The 17619-nt window shown below is 39.3% G+C and overlaps 1 protein-coding gene across 2 annotated transcripts; it reads left to right on the top strand.

Annotated features, from left to right (window-relative positions):
* Window positions 1-5011: 5011 nt before the first annotated feature.
* On the top strand, window positions 5012-17318 carry tmem218 (transmembrane protein 218). 2 transcript variants are annotated; one of them, XM_057820350.1, is made up of 3 exons: window positions 5012-5401; window positions 12228-12330; window positions 15130-17318. In XM_057820350.1, exons 1-3 carry the CDS (start codon window positions 5292-5294, stop codon window positions 15262-15264), a joined length of 348 nt encoding a protein of 115 aa, XP_057676333.1. In that variant the 5' UTR covers window positions 5012-5291; the 3' UTR covers window positions 15265-17318. The 2 variants fall into 2 exon arrangements, with proteins under 2 accessions (XP_057676333.1, XP_057676332.1); XM_057820349.1 differs by lacking the exon at window positions 5012-5401 and adding an exon at window positions 8738-8898 and having other exon boundaries at window positions 15130-17316.
* Window positions 17319-17619: the final 301 nt, after the last annotated feature.

Genomic DNA, 17619 nt, shown 5'->3' on the forward strand with positions numbered 1-17619 from the left:
AACTATGGAGGACCAAACCTACCAAAAATGAATAAATAAATAAAAGTGATTACAAAAAAGACTATTATTACAAAACATAAGAAATAAATTCAAAGATTAAAAATAAATATGGAAATAAATGCATCAATGAAAGTAAAATTGAATATAAACACAAAAATAGGAAATACGATTCAATAATGAAATAATAAAATAAATGTGGAAATAAATATATACAGTACATTGATTTTTTTTTAACCTGGCCTGTTCAGCTGCTTGACACGGAGAATGGAGATCTGAGTGTCCGATTGATCTGAACAGTTTTAATGTATCACATGGGAGTATGACTTACATCCATTGTGATCATTCAACACACCTCTTTTATTATGAGGAAGCGGCAAACGGGAACAAAAGAAAAGAGGCAGAAAGAGATAGAAAAGCACAAACAACAAGAAATACATTAAACGCCTACTCTAACTATGAATATGTTGGTGCTATTGTTAGCTAGTTGTATTTCTGGTTGACACCATGTGGGGAGGCCTGATAGTAGAGGAAAGAGGGGGGGTCTGACAGATAAGTAACTGGGAGGGGTATAGTGTGCCTAAATCAGCCATGTGGTCTAGAACCCAGTATCTGTGTGAATGCCTTGCAAATGTGAGTATGTTGGCATCCTAATCCATGCTGTTTCGTCTCTAATCGTGACACCGAGATTTTCTACTTGAGTGTGTCTAATTTCCCCTAGTCATGTGTGAGTCCCATCTAACATGTAATAGTCCTGCAGATAAGTGGAGATGCCGTGTGGGCGCCACCCCAGGGCCAAGGCCCTTCCCCAGCCAATCTGGAGGGGGAGAGCCAGTGCAGCCCATCCCTCCTCCCGCAGTCCAGCAAAGGGGCCATCGTCACCTCCCAAGCATCCAGGGTGGTCCCCCTGCCCACCCACGCCCCCATCAATTGGCCTTCAGGGATGGAAAGAGGGGATGCACCACCAACCCCTGCCCGCCCACGAGCCACAGCCGCAGCCCCCCAACCGGCACGGCACATCGCGGGACCCCCAACGGCCCATCAAGCCCAGGGCAGGGCCCCCCGCCGGAGCAGGCGACACCCAGCCGACCCCCAGGCACCCAGCCATCTTTCGTATTTATTTCATCATCAGCGTGAGCAAGCAGAAGGATATCTTATTCAAAGGAGGAGGTGGTCTTATGTGCGCCTTGGAGTTGAACGTTTCACCTAAGCCCCTTTCAGACTTATATCCCGGTGAATTCCCATGTAAGCTGACGTGGGATTTGATCGGGTCATGGCTTTCAGACATGGGGAGAAACCCCGGGAATAACGCGGGTTGGACACTTTCACAGACTTGTCTTGTGTTACCGACTCGGCGCTCTCTGTGAGGGGAGGGCGACTGGCTTGATTTTATAACCCCGATACTACGTCATTTTTGGTCGGCATTGGCAATGAAAATAAACCCCACATTTCCAAAGATGGACGAGGTACTCTCTTCCTCGGCTTTACGATCCAGTAGCAGTTTAATTTCGCTATGTTTTCAGTTGAATTTTGCTATTTCCAGTTTGCCATGTTGACAATTGCGATGTCTGTTTACCGCTTTTCGTCTTGCTGCGAAGAAAGAGGAAATGATAAGAGCCCGCCATGATATTTACATCATCAGCCTTCGTGCTGTGACCAGGGAATTTAACGCCTGCTTTCACACGTACTGCTTCCCGCGATAGTCCCGGACATTATACTAAGAAGCAACTCGGTAAATGTCCGCGTCATGGTGCGTGTACCTTCCGGCCATTCAATTTTCCTTTTTTTTTGTTAACAACCTGTTCTGTTCAGATGCTTGACACGGAGAATGGAACTCTGAGTGTTCGATTGGTTTGAAAAGTTTTAATGTATCACATTGGAGTATGTCATACTCCCATTGTGATCATTCAACATGCCTCGTTTATTAGTAGGAAGTAGCGAACAGAAAGGAGTTATGGGGGGACAGAAGAAAAGAAGGAGAGAGACACAGAAGAAGTACAAACAACAACAAGAAATACATTGACTATTAACTATGAATATGTTGGTGCTATCGTTAGCCAGTTGTATTTCCAGTTGACACCATGTGGGGGGCCTGATGACCAAGGAAAAAAGAAGAGGGTGGAGACTCAGAAAGATGAGTGAGTGAGAGGGGTGGAGTGTACACAAATGAGCCATTCATTGTTCCTTCTAATTTTGGAAAACAAAAAACGGAAAATTGGCCCAATTTTGTTTTTTGTATTTGTATGGTTGACAAAAAATGAGAAATAAATTGTCTCCCGTTTCCAGATTAAACATTGGAAATTCAATAACGGAAAGCGAGCCTTGGTTCATTTTTCCAATACTGTATTAGTTTATTGAACTGAAGTACAAAAATAAAATACGCTTAATATTTGTTTTCCATCAAATTTGCTTTTGCAATGAGCCATGACCTTATAAATATTATGCGGCTGCAGCAGGGCCTGTTCTGTCTTTAAGAAGAAGAAGAATGTCTGCCGGGCTATGGCTCATTTAAAAAGCGGACTTCGTGGAATACAAATATTGGGAGTATTTTCATTTACGATTTTTTTTCACTAAACTAACACTGGTAAAACGTAGGAAGGCTTGTTTTCGTATATTGAATTAGCAGTGTTTAATCAGGAAACGGAAGACGATTCATTTCTCCTTTTTTGTCAACACATATATTAACAAAAAATGGATTTGGGTTCATTTTCTGTTTTTACAAAACTAGATGGAAAAACGAATGGCCGAAAGGTACACGAACCCGTCATCTCCACGTCAGTCAACCCGCTTTCACAAAAAAGGGTTACCAGTTTAAATCCCGGTAATCCCGCGTAGATGCGAATGCTATGTAGAGGCTAACTGCTAGCTACACAAATCTGGACACTATTTGTTTACTGTTTTTGCTATTAATAACTGAAAATGCGAACCTCTACCACTAATTATCATCTACAGCAGCTGCCATTGGCTGCTTATTGGATTTTGTGATTATAGCTAGTTTGTTTTACTTGGTCATGTGAAAGCAGGCCTTACCTAGTCAAGCACTGCACTCGTATAGCAATTGACCAATAGGTGTATAGTTCAAAACACTTAGGCCCGCCCCCTCATTTGAATAATATTTCCTTCCACATGTTCACACTGACAATTAAAAAAAAGCAAAGTGCTTTTTTTATTGATTGATATTTTATTCAATTTATATATTTTGTATTTCAACATTTATTTTTTAATTTTTGTTTCATATTTATCTTTTAATTTATATTCCTTTATATTTTTACTTTGATTTATTTTGGCATTTATTTGCAGATTTACTCTTAATCTTTGAATGTTGTTTCTTATTTTTGTATTTGTAGTCGTATTTATTTCACTTTATTTATTTATTCAATTGTACATTTTTAATTTTGTCAGCTTTGGTCCTCCATAGAAAAAATATATAACAATGATATGATTTATATATAGACTAGGGCTGTCAAAATTATCGCGTTAACGCGCGGTAATTAATTTTTTAAATTAATCACGTTAAAATATTTGACGCAATTAACGCACATGTCCCGCTCAGACAGTATTCTGCCTTTTGGTAAGTTTTACAGCAAGGTTTTTTGTGCTGTCTAACAGCGAACTCTTGTGGTCGCTTTGCGACATGGTTTATTGCTTTCTTGCCAGTTCAATATAGCTGCACGACGTCTCGGGCTGACGCCTACGTTGTAATGTTGTGCTTATATCATCCTTGGACAAGATTTGTCCGTAAGTATGGTTGTTGTAAAGAATGTACATATTATGTTAGTAAGCGAAACGTTATATTTTTTGTATGAGACACTTTTTGTTTATGTTTAGTGAACCTGTATAGCGTGCTACGCTAACGTTGTTGCTAATGCAATGCTTGTGTACTTTTTTTTTGTAGTTTCACTACGGTCTAAAGAGGACAGTGGTTTGAGGCCATTTTATTAATAAATCAGATGAAAAAGGAAGAAGTCTGATTATTAAGGCGTCGTTCACTAGCTGTCTAGCTTTGGAAAAAGTAGACGCTTCGGAGTAAGGACAGCATAGACAGATTTAAATGACAGTAGAGTGAAATGCCCACTACAGTCCTTATGTACCGTATGTTGAATGTATATATCCATCTTGTGTCTTATGTTTCCATTCCAACAAATTATTTTACAGAATATATATAATTTACAGAAAAATATGGCATATTTTATAGATGGTTTGAATTGCAATTAATTGCGATTAATTACGATTAATTCGTTTCTAAGCTGTAATTAACTCGATTAAAAATTTTAATCGTTTGACAGCCCTAATATAGACATATAAACTCTTGTTCATATTGTATCACCAAGATGTAGGTCAAGCAACGATTTGACGTAAGATACTATTTTCCCTGTAGTCGTGTATCAAACTGTGTTCATGATTGACATGAACGTACAAAGAGCTAAATATTCAAGATGTAAAATTGATGAAAAGGGAAGCACTATAGTCAAGATTAATTGTCACAGCTACATCCCAGCCAAGCAACGTGTTTTGGCATAAAAAGTGTAATTCCCCCAGCAAATTCATGTGGTCGGAAGCGTAATGCCCTAGCTAAGTAAAATACATTGATTTTCTAGTTTAAGGGTACAAAATGGTTCTTCAAATTGTATAATTATTAAATGAATTTAAATTAAATTGAGGCAGCTCGTCTGAACCACATTTTGAACTGCAGATGAGACACGCCCCCTGTGGGCTTCCTATAACTACTACACGTCAATTGAATATAAGTGAAACGTTTGGGAAAAAGTCATCTTGTGCAGAGATGGATCTGTCTTCTAATCCTTGGTCGTTTATTTGAAAACTTAATGTATATGCATATTTTTACATTTTATTTTCCACATCGAAATTTGGACAAAAACTAAGCCAAGAATTTATTTTTTTTGCCATTTTATTATTTTATGACACAAATGCGAGTGTTGGGAGTAACAACGCATTCGATTGGATAAAGTGGATTTCCGAAATCCAATTATATTTAAGTTTGCTGTTACCAGGAAGCAAGAACGCTGGGCGCGGTGGATGGATTAAAATTCGGCTACAGTTATTTTCCTTCGTTTGAACTTAATGGCTACACAAATGGACATGACCAACGCACTTTGGCTTGATCGAGATGGCATAACCACAATGTCTAGTCGCCAGTGTTATCTTGGACGGAAAGTTTAGCACAGGTACGCCTAACGTAGTATATCCACCTAGCAATGGAGCGCTCTATCTAAATACTACCGCAAGGACAGCTAATTTTCAAGACGAATTCGGCCAAAACAACCACCATCACCATGGCTACTACAGTCTTGGGAGTCGGCACAGGCGTTTTCATCATCACTGCTGTTTGGATTGTGAGTTTCGTGCTCTGGATGATGCTTCTCAGAGCGTCTGGCTCAATAAAGTGAGTTATATCAGCAAGACGTCACAATTCTCACGCCCAGGAATTCCTTCCGTACACCTTATCAAACAGCATTAAAAATATAATGATAATGATTAAATTAAATATTCTTTCATATCTTCTTCTATATATTAGTCAGTGTTCTAAACCAGACAAATGGAACTCATTTTAATATAGCAATGGATTATACACTTATGGAATACGGGGGTGTCCTGTGCTCTATTTGACTGACGACTGCCATTTAAGGATAAGTATAGGATAAGTACTGTCATTTTTGGGGGGATCAACTATGGGCTGCGTGTGAATCAGAGGTGGGTAGAGTTGCCAAAAATTGACTCTACTGTTTCTTCAAAACAATATTACTTAAGTAAATGTCATAATCCGAAACATTTACTCAAGTAAAAATAAAGTATTTGGTTAAAGAATATTCAAGTAATGAGTAACTGCTTGCAATGTCTGATTTTTATTATGTATACAAATAATTTTTTTTTTCTCAGCACAACGTCATCTATATGAACTGTTATTATTATGCTATATTATAACCAGCACTGCTGGCCAAAAGTATTGGCAATGCAATTCTGTCAGATAATGCTCAATTTCTCCCTGAAACAGTAAAAGACAAACACAAAAGAGAATGAAAACTTTTTTTTTTTTTTTTTTTAAGTATTGGCACCCTCGCCCTAATACTTGGTAGCACAACCTCTAGACAAAATAACTGCAAACAACCGCATACATACATACATACATACATACAACTCCCATTATTTAAGAAACCAAAAATAATTGGACAAATTAAAAATAATTTCTCAAAATGTCACTTTTTAATAATTAAATGTTTGCTAATCAGCCTGAAGTCAGGAATGTATTGACATCACCAGACGAGCGCAAAATTGATTCTACAACGCACTAAATGTTCCTAATCCAATTACCCGATTATTCGAACTAACTACACTGCTGGCCAAAAGTAGTAGTAAGCACTTCCGATCCGATACCGATATTGTTTTGTACTTACGATCCGATACCGATACTGGCCGATATCGATACCTGCCTATCTGAGCATGTATTAAAGTTTAAAGTTATTTAGCCTCCTTACTTAGTTGTCAGACTCATGTTGAAAAGGGTTTTAGTACTCTTGATAACAACTAGCCAGCTGAATTAGGTGAGTTTGAATAACACATGATGGTTGGTAACAAGAAACTGACCTGTTTATTCAGTGACAAACACAAAAGATTATAAATAACAAACAGAAATGGCATAGTCAGTCAGTAAAACGTGCAAATAATATTGTAAACTGTCAGTGGAAAATCCCCCAAATCTCCCAAGCTATTAGATGCTTTTAATGTTTCGTGCATTAGTTACAAAAATTGTATAAAAAGCCTCTCAGGTTTAAATAAACGACTATTTCAGTTTCAAGTTAACATTTTAAAACAGTAAATAAACTACTCAAGTCCCCATTCTGTATCAGCAGCTTTAAACTACATTCAATTCATTTAATTTTGCGAATCAACTGTTAAAAGTTGTTAAAATTGCTCCCGTTATTCCATAATTTCCCTTCTGTCTACTTTGGACATGTGAAAGTTTTAAAACTGTTTTGAAGATAGATTCAAGTCAAGATTTTGCCGATTTAGGAGTACTTTAGATTAAAAAAAGTTAATTAGGTTCGCTTGGAAGGTTCACTACAACAGCCTACAAGGGAAGTCTCCTGCTTTAAGATGGCGGCTATTTACTAACGCACCTAGTTTTCAATGCATATGTTGCTCACGCTGTCGAGTCTGTCATTGTGCATCTAGTTCTACATACATATGATATCTATTAGACAAGCATGTTTACTCTCGGGACGCAATGCGAAGACCTCACTGTGTATTAGTTTCGTTTTACTTGACATATTTCAATAATCGGAATTTGGATGTTTGTGAATCGTTCTCGAATCTTCCACGGCAGAATCGCTCAAGGATGGAATGACGTCTGGGCATGTTGTACCATGGTTCTAATGCTGCGTTCCAGAAAAGTGGGATGTCGGACTTTTCCGACCTCCGACTAGGAAAATATCATTGGAACACCACTCGAACTGGGAGGTCCAAGTCGCGAAGTCGGAGAAAAAATAACTACCCCGACTTCCAAGTTGTTTCAATCTGACGTCACTGGACAAAATGGCGCTCAAGAACACAAATGATAACACAATAATGAAGTAAATCAAGTTTATTTGAGACGCCATGTATTTTTTCTCATACAGTGAATTATATTTGTTGCGCTATGTTTTTATATTGACGATCAGCAAAGGATGTACCTAAAAAAAGGCAGTTTACAGTGTGGGCAATAACGCAGCCGTCGTTTTTCCTCTACTATTTGATCGCTTATAGGAAGGCAGGTTCGCTGGAGGTCAAAATGTCTTTGGATGGCCAAAATAAAACACACCTCGTCGCGATCAGCCATCTTTGTTGTTTACATTTGCTTGGAAGGCTTTGAGGTCGGAACTGGTACCATCCGAGTGGGATAAATCCGACTTCCCACTTCTCTGGAATGCAGCATAAAAGTGTTGGATGGTGCGTCTTTACTCACGAGAGATAATGGCTTGTCATCCAGAATGAATTCTTCGGCAATGACTCTTGTTATTCCCTGGGCTTTGGGACTGTCGAGTGCCAGTTTGTCACGCATAGCAAAAGTTTCTGCCAGTGTTAGTTGCGTAGGACCCTTCTTTTTGTCTTCGGTTTTCTTAACATACTCCTTATATTGTTTGTGGTGGTATGTCGCTAAATGCTTGATTAGGTTAGTTGTATTAAAACTTCTTACAGCTTTACCACCACGCTTGACTTTATTGTGGCATATGTTGCACTCTGCCTCTTCGTCTTTGTCGTCCTTTAAGGTGAAATGATCCCACACAGCTGACATTTTTACCGATACAGTCTCTCGGAAAATTGGGAGACGGTAATGTAAATGTAGTGTGTTGAAGGAGTGCCATAAAATGCGGACCGGATTTTAGGGAAACCGACGCAAAAACTGGAATGGATTATGTATATCGGTGCGCTGGAAAACCCGGACCGGATTTTCATAAAAACTGGATCGGAAGTCTGGATCGGAATTTTTCCGTGTTGGCCGATCCGATACCGATGCGCATTTTTTTGCCCATATCGGCGTCCGATCCGATATACATCTCTAGTATGGGTGTCTTGATTTTTAGAAACTGGGACATAATATCTTTGATCAAAATAAAGAGTTTTTTTTTACGACTACAGAAACTGCCACCTTTGATTCTGTCATTCAAAGGATGAGCGTATGTAAATTTACATTCAAAATCTGGACTAAAGGTTATCTTTCATAAAAGATAAAAGCAGTCCTATGTTCACTGTTTGTCTACTAGTTGGTAGGACAACAAGGATTCAATTTAACACAATGGAAAATCCATCTCCCTGGATTGGCCAAGGCATTTTCATCCTTGCTGGCGTCTTAATAGCGTCTTTATTGCTTGGGGTAGTTCTGCACAGAGCGACTGGATCATTGATGTGAGTGTAGCATTGACACACAATCTAATTGCAAGGAAGATTCTTGAGAAAAGATAATAAGCAAATTCTATGTTGTCATACTAGCAAAAACACAAATGTTATTTTTATTTTGTATTTGTATTGGGTAAAAACAGCTTTGTATCTAACACTGAAGATCTTAATATGTGACCTTTTACCTAAAAATGTTTTACAAAAATCAGCAAGCTGGCTTTGATTCTACAAATTTTAATTATATACTGAGATATTACTCACACTCTCTCCATAAATACAAAAGTACACACTGAAAATAAAATTGTTGGGAAAAATGAATAAATACAGCATGATAAACTGTGAGTGTGACAATGTATCAAAAAGGTGATGAATCGCAATACTTTGCAGCCAAAAATATTATTAATATGTTTCAACTAAGAATCAATGTTTTAAAAAGGTGTTATAAAAATAACCTTTTAGTTTTTTATTTTAGATTTTTTTTTTTTTTTCCCCATCAGAATAGTGTCTACCATTGCTCACTAGCTGCTGTTGACGGACGCCGCTCACTTTTGCCTAGAAGTCGGCTACAACATACACAATAATGGGTACCTCGTGTTACGGTACAGTTTGCGATACAAGGCTCACGATATGGCGATCAGTGTTGTTGTCACAATTATTGTAATCTGATTACTTTCGCTCATTTACAAGTAAGGCGTTTATTTTTCCAAACGAGTAATCTGATGAGTTTCCTTAGTGTCTGTGCCTTACTATTTTGTTATAGCCTCATAATGTAGGTAGAATAAAGAATGTTGCTCTTGAGTTTGGGAGTGACTTCACATGTCATGTTTTCTCATCAGAGGACCAAAAAATGGGTCAGGTATATTACCATGCTGTGTGAGCACTGAGAGTCTGCAGCCAAAAAAAATTGACTACACTGCTGGCCAAAAGTATTGGCACATGAGCAATTCTGTCAGATAATACTCAATTTCTACCAGAAAATGATTGCAATTACAAATGCTTTAGGAGTAATATCTTCATTTATTTTGCTCACAATGAAAAAAAAATGCAATTAAATCATTATATACATATATATATATATATATATATATATATATATATATAAATTTATTTTTTAAATTTTATTTTCCCTTCAGGCATGACAAATCCAAACAAACATACAGCATTTATATGTGTTTACAATTAATTCAACCCGAAAAGAAAAGGGCTGACGGGAGAAGCCGAAGCTTATTGAAACCCGTCCCCAGTATACCATATAGGACGCAGAAAATATCGAATATCAATTTTTGGCATTCAGATTTCGTCGTGATGCATCCTTCTCCTTCGAGTGTCAGAGTTGTTTTGGTTATTTTACTCTAAACTCCAAAAAAGGGCCAGACAAAAGTATTGCCATTTGCCACTCCTTGAAAAATCATGTGATGATTCTCTAATTTGTGTAATTAACAGCACCTGCTACTTACCTGTGGCACATACCAGGTGGTGGCAATAACTAAATTACACTTGCAGCCAGTTAAAATGGATTAAAGTTAACTCAATCTCTGTCCTTGTGTGTACCACATTGAGCATGAAGAAAAGAGAGAAGACCAAAGAACTGTCTGAGGACTTAAGAAGCAAAATTGTGACGAAGCATGGGCAATCTCAAGGCTACAAGTCCATCTCCAGAGACCTGAATGTTCCTTGGTCTACTGTGCGCAGTGTCATCAATAAGTGTAAAGCCCATGGCACTGTGGTGGATAAAGAACCCCGACTAACATCTAAACAAATTCAAGCTGGCCTGCAGTCCGAGGGTACAACAGTGTCAACCCGTACTATCAGTCGGCGTCTGAAGGAAATGGGACCCTATGGTAGGATACCCAGTAAGACCCCACTTCTGACCCAGAGACATAAAAAAGTCAGGCAGGACTTGGCCAAAACTTACCTGAGAAAGTGTTTTGGAAGAATGTTCTCTGGTCAGATGAGACAAAAGTAGAACTTTTTGGGGAAAGGCATCAACATAGTTTACAGGAAAAAAAAAAAAAAAAACGCCTTCAAAGAAAAGAATATGGTCCCCACAGTCATGGGTCTTCCAGCAGGACAATGACCCAAAACACACTTCAAAAAGCACAAGAATAGGTTTGAGAGAAAGCAATGGAGACTTCTAAAGTGGCCAGCAAAGAGTCCATACCTTAATCCCATAGAACACCTGTGGAGATTTCTCAAAATTGCAGTTTGGAAAAGGCACCCTTCAAATCTCAGAGACCTGGAGCGGTTGGCCAAAGAAGAATGGTCTAAAATTCCAGCGGAGCATTGTAAGAAACTCATTAATGGATACCGGAAGCGGTTGTTCGCAGTTATTTTGTGCTACCAAGTAATGGATACCGGAAGCGGTTGTTCGCAGTTATTTTGTGCTACCAAGTAATACGCTGAAGGTGCCAATACTGTCCGGCCCATTTTGGAAGTTTTGTGTAAAATGATAATGATTTTTTTTTCAGTCTCTTTTGTGTTTTTTCATGGCAAGCAAAATAAATGAGGATATTACTACCAAATAATTTGTAATTGCAATCATTATGTGGGAGAAATTGAGCATTATCTGACAGAGTTGCAGGGGTGCCAATACTTTTGGCCAGCAGTGTAGCTACCTCGTCAGGACACAAACAATGAAAGGGGCAGGAGCAATACCACAAACATTTGCATTTGCTCACTGGAAATCCAGCCATTACTTTACATTTTTGTCCAGTAAAGATGACAAAAATATCTCCATGCATTGCAAACTTTGCGCTGGCTCAAAAACACTGTCGACCACTAAAAACTCCAAATTAAATTCAAGGAAAACTCGGAATTACAGCACTGTGCGACACAACTCAAACCAAAGCCTACAGGTAACGAGATAGCCAGCACTTCTACAGTTTGTAACAAGCCTTTACGCACATTTTATAGTAACTGTTTGTAACCGTGGGCAGACTTGGACTTTTGTGAGAGGGTGGTGGCAATACATGTTGATGACCCTGAAACGCAGTGTCAGCAAGAAAATGAATATACATTTTATATATAATAGTGTGTGTATATATGTATATATATATATATTTATATATATATAGAGAGAGAGAGAGAGTGTACGTACAGGTCAAAAGTTTGGACACACCTCATCGTTTGTGCGATTCGGAGCTTTTTTCTATTCGAATTACTCAAGTTAATTAATCGTTGCAGCACTACCTGAATGTACACCTTACTATTTCTTTGTCTCAAAAGAACTGTTGCAGTTATATGAAATGATCCTCAAATAACATCTCTGACTCATATGCAATGTCACATGACTTAAATTTTCTGTCTTGACAGCATGAAATGTGTTTGTCATTTTCTAGGCTAGGAGTTGTCCCGGTTTTCTTCTTGGCTCTCACCGTCACACTGGCTCTGGTGTTTTTCCCTCAAAGTCCATCAACTCCATCTGCTTTCAAAGAGAAAGAGGTGACAGTATACGCTGATTCGAAAAAGCTACTTGTTGTGCATTGCAAATCTTGGTTCTGGAATACACTGTTCGTAAAAGAAAATATTTATGTATTCATTTAAAATTTTGGCAGCTTTGGTCCTCCATACCCAAAGCACTTGTACGGTTGTTTGGTTAACAAAAACAAAGTCTCTCCTGACACCTAGTGACAGTTTTGAAAATCCCTGCGCACCCCAACGGTGCAAGAAAATATTCAAACCACCATTTGGAAAATGTGTCAGGAGCTAATTCTCTATCGTAAATTCTAGGGAAAATAAGTCATTCTGAAATTAAAATGGCTTTTTAAAATTTTAATGAATATATTGATGTATCTGTAGGCAATCTCAAAAGAATGCATTGCACTCTAAGAATCAGGCATGAAAATCTCTCAACTTTCGGCGAAATTTGCCGTTTTGAAGTCAAAAAGGATGACCTACGTGTAGATCCGAGGAGAAATTTTTTAAGGGGGGTGGGGGGTCGGTTGTAGGCATGTGCCTGTTGCCTTCACGGTTTACCATGCTATGAAAACGTCGCGGTTACAAAACCACTAAAATTTTCCGTCATACAGTAGTACGTATTCGTTATTTTTCATGTGTCGAAAATGCAGCCAGAAGTGGCTTGGCGCGGCAGCACTTACCTCTTCCCCTGTTTGATGCTGCGTGTATCAGTGACGCTATTCCAGCAAACCCCAAAACAAACACTCCAAACACAAGGAGTAAATTCTTCAATTTATTGATCTCTCAAATCGTGGTAACTGAAATATACCAAATGAATACATTTAAAACGTTGTACAATCGTATTTTTCCCCGTGTGAGTAGCTTCAACAGTTTAGCTTCATGAAAAAGTTCGCCAAAAACAAAACACACATTTTCCTTTCAAATTCAATACACAAAGTTACTAAAAACTTACAAAGACGAATGATAGACAAGGCTTAGCTAGGAGAGCAACTTCATTGAGGTTAATCACAGCCGCTGAGAGAGAAACAAGTTTGTATGCGGGGAGGGAAAAAAAAGAGCTTCAAAGATCGCTAATAGCGAGAGATGATCTTGTCCTAAGCACAAAATCACGTTCGCTGGACTCCCAATTTTTTTAGATGAATGCATTTGCCAGCATATTAAATTTGGTGAGTAATGGATCATTTTCATATTTTGCGGTATGACAAAGTTACTGCCGTTCGTTGCAGCTTGCGTTGAACACTGCCAGAGCGTCCGGTGAAAAAATGGCTCCCGTTAAGGTAGCGTCAAGCTTGTGTATTTAACGGTAATATAAAAGCAGTGTTGTCAGTAAAGTGTTATGTGAGTAATGCGTAGCTGTAATCTGATTACTGTCTTTCAGTAAAGAACAATCTAACGCGTTCATTTGTCTAAATCAGTAATCTGATTAAAATTACTTTCCTTGATGCCTGTGTGTTACTATTTTGTTATTGCCCCATAATGTATGTAGAATGAAGAATACTGTAGTCATGGGAGTGACATCACATGTCACATTTTCTAATCGGGGATGGGAAAAAAACAGGTCACGTGTATTACCATGATTCGTGAGCCGTGAGCGCTGGGAGTTTGCGGCCAAACAACATAGCCTTGCTACCTCGCCAGGATGCAATGAAATAGGCAGGATATATACTACAAATAGCTGCATTTGCACACTGGAAACACAGCCATTACTTCACATTTTTGTCCAATAAAGATGACCAAAATATCTCCGTGCGCTGCGAACTTTGCACTGGCTCAAAAAGACTGTCGACCGCTATAAGCATCCAATTCAAGCACCACTTGGAATTACAGCACAACAGGTAACACGACAGCCAGGACTTTTTGATACTGCTTGTCAAGTTCAAAAATAGATCCTTAGGTAGACATTGTAAAATTACCCAAAAATAAGGAGAGAAGACACTCAGTTTTCTTGGCCAAGGAGGTCAAACATGTGACTCGTGAGCCACCAAGATTGATCTAAAGGACAAAAAGCCTCCTTGGTATTTTATTTAGGGGTTTTCCCTAAACAAGATGGATGTCGTCCTGAGGGAAGGGAAAGCAAGCTGGCGACACCCATGTGGTTTTTGATTGGATATGTGTGTGCATGTAGGTGGAATTAAGTGATACACGTGTGTGGAGCAAGAGCTTATGTAAACAATCAAAACAATCATATAAACAGTCAAAATAATATATAAACAGTCAAAATAATGCAGACACTTTTAGTTATGCAACGTTAAACAATCAGCAAAATAGTCCAAACACTTCCAGTTATGCACCGCTGTTGCCCTGGAAGATGTCCTCGGATGGAAAATTGTCCTCGAAGGGCTAGGCGAAAGTCCAAACCCCAGGTGCTGAGGATGCCTGGAAGGTCTAGTTACGCAACGACGCGGCCATGAAGCAAAGCAGTTGTCACCCCGACCCTCTTTTACTCTTTGTTCTTAAGCATTATACTACAATCTGGTATAGCAAGCAATAATCATTTACTGGTTATATACGTAAGAAAAATATGGCAATATGTATTATTTATGGTATATATGAGCACAAGCAAATATTCAATCAACCAACCAAGCAAATATTTAATCAATCAAACCCCGATAATTATCTCAACACTGCTCGTGCTCAATCCTCGGTTCAAGCTCAATTGTCAAATTTGCCACATGTAGCACGTTTCGCCGACGGAGGACATTTTGGTAGAACACCGGAACATATTTCCTCCACACCTTTCTCACCTTTTTAACCCCTGACCCCTTTTCATGCCTGAAGAATTGAAAACACAAAATAGATTTATCTTCTTTTTTTTCTTTACAGATAGTGGACCCTTTGTTCATCGCTCGCTACGTGCTGTTGGGTTTAGCGACTTTGATCTTTCTCTTCGGGTTGGTCATGCTGCTCCCCTTTCATTTCCTGGAGCCAGTCTATGCCAAAGCTTTGAGAACACACTAGAGGATTTGGCACAGGACCATGTTCCTGTTGTCCACACCTAAAAACAAGAGGAGCCAGTAGAGTCCCATTTCGTCATCATCATAGACTGTGGAAATAAAATGACGTGAAATTTTACCATAGCCAACCCCTACTGGTTGATCACAGATACAAGCTGGGTGTAGGTGAATCCATTTGTTTATGACGGGCAAGGACTAGAATTCCACAAATGCTTTTATCAATGCCTTTTCTCATTAAAGTCAGTAGTTCCAGAGGTGGGTAGTAACATGTCATTTACTCCATTACATTTATGTACCTGAGTGACCTCTTAAGAAAAATGTACTTCTAATGCCTGAGTTATACTCCCGCGTGGCAGTGACGGCGCAGCGACTACGGCATCATTCGACATACGATAGTTCTGCGGTGAGGGAACGCGTTGCTCTGTAATTAACCGCCAAGCCACTAGAGGGGTGTGGCGTTATGTTTGTACGATTTTGGGGCATGCTTGTTGACTTCCGCTAGTCTAGTTTAACGGAGAAAAAATAAACAATGCAAGATGGAACTCTTGAAAAGTAAATATTCTGCTCATCAACACTGAATAAATATTGAACATACAAATGTTGAGGGGCAGGCGACGCAGATGACGGTTTCGAGGCGGTCTGGCCGACTTTTGATGCCGCACAGAGAGTTTTAGACTCGGGTGGAGAGAGCTAGCTGTGGCGACTAGCTTCAAACTGGCGTCGAGCACTGCGTTCAAAGTCTGCAAAGCCCTCCAGCCCGATGTGTTTGCCGTGTCCTACAACCAGCCAGTGGGAAGCCATAGCAGATTTCTGGTGTCTATGGAACTTCCCAAACTGCGTTGGAGCCTTGATTTTAACGTTATTAGAGGTGTGCATTGGCACTGCCCTCACGATTCGATTCGATTACGATTCGGAGGGCCACGATTCGATTCGATTCAGAGGGCCACGATTCGGTTCGATTCAGCAATGCATCACGATGCATTAAAGCCTGGGATGCATTAAAATGCTAAAGCAAAGCATATTTTTCGTGAATCATGAGGCAACACAAGCGGTCAGACATTGAACAACTTTTTATAGGCTCTTGTGTCATTCCTGGTTGTAGTCAAATGAAAATAGTAATATATATAAAAATAAAAATAAAATAAAAACAACACAGCATTTAATTAGTGCTTTGAATGAGACCAGGGCTTTCTTTTTTTTTTCTTTTTTTTTTTTTTACACACAGTAGCAGCCTTTCATTTTTTACACACCGCATAAGTTTGGTCAAGTTTCCCACCAACCTCATAGAAGCCAAAATGTCTCCATATGCCTGCTTTCAATGTCTTTGTTGCGTCAATAATCTTTCGCGCTCCCTCTTTCTCCGCTTCAGCCATTGTTGTTATGTCTTATCTCTCTGCTTTCTCGATTGGCACTGCGCAATTGCGCATGTCTGTGACAATACTCCCGTGAGGAAGCAGATTTGGGTTCCTCGTCCCCCCTGCATTTCTTGTACAGTAGCTCCCTCTACAGGTAAACATGAGAATAATAATACAAATGGGGAAACCAAATCCATTGCATCACTGGAAGATTTTTGAACGGAGTTATATGTTTTAATATGTGCTGAATCGATTCGGCTTGTTGCCCGCATCGAATCGCATCGTCCATGGCCCGCATCGGGATGCATCGCCGCATCGATTATTGTTGACACCAGTAAACGTTATCATAAAAAACACCGAGGCACTCTCAATCAGTGATGATGTATCGTGTGTGAACTGTCTGTTATTGAAAATTAAAGATCAAAACAACTCTTTTGACACCAAATCTGTGCTTTATTCTTCATATACTTGAAGTGTGACACGTAAATAAGTCACAAACTCACAGCAAACATGTACACAATAAATGATGAAGTGCACCAACCAAAAATATGACATGAAATGATAAAAAGTTGGCAGTTTTTGGCCGACTGGGTCACCGCTTCGTGTGGCCACTCGATTCCGAACACACACCTCTCTGTGGTTCTTCCATTTTTTTTTTCAATCGCCGACCATGCCATTTGGCAATCACAATAATGTCTTGACGAGACTTGCTCTTCGATGATACACCCGTCAGCTTGGTCCATTTTTGCGTGTAGAAAATAATGTTTGATTCTATTCTACAATAGCGGGGATTTCACGCTGAACTGGAAACAACAGTCTGAGCGGACCAATCACAGTCCGTTTCTGCCACGTCATACGCATTTACGTGACGCGAAGGTTAGAAAATTCAAGAGGAGCGCGTCAGGCTACGGCGCAGGGTCGTAACTCGGGTCTTCCTTGACGGCGCAGGTTTGACGCGTAAGTATAACTCAGCCTTAAGAGTAATTTTATCACATTATATACCT

This window comes from Corythoichthys intestinalis, chromosome 18, assembly GCF_030265065.1.
Source record: "Corythoichthys intestinalis isolate RoL2023-P3 chromosome 18, ASM3026506v1, whole genome shotgun sequence".
Taxonomy (NCBI): domain Eukaryota; kingdom Metazoa; phylum Chordata; class Actinopteri; order Syngnathiformes; family Syngnathidae; genus Corythoichthys; species Corythoichthys intestinalis.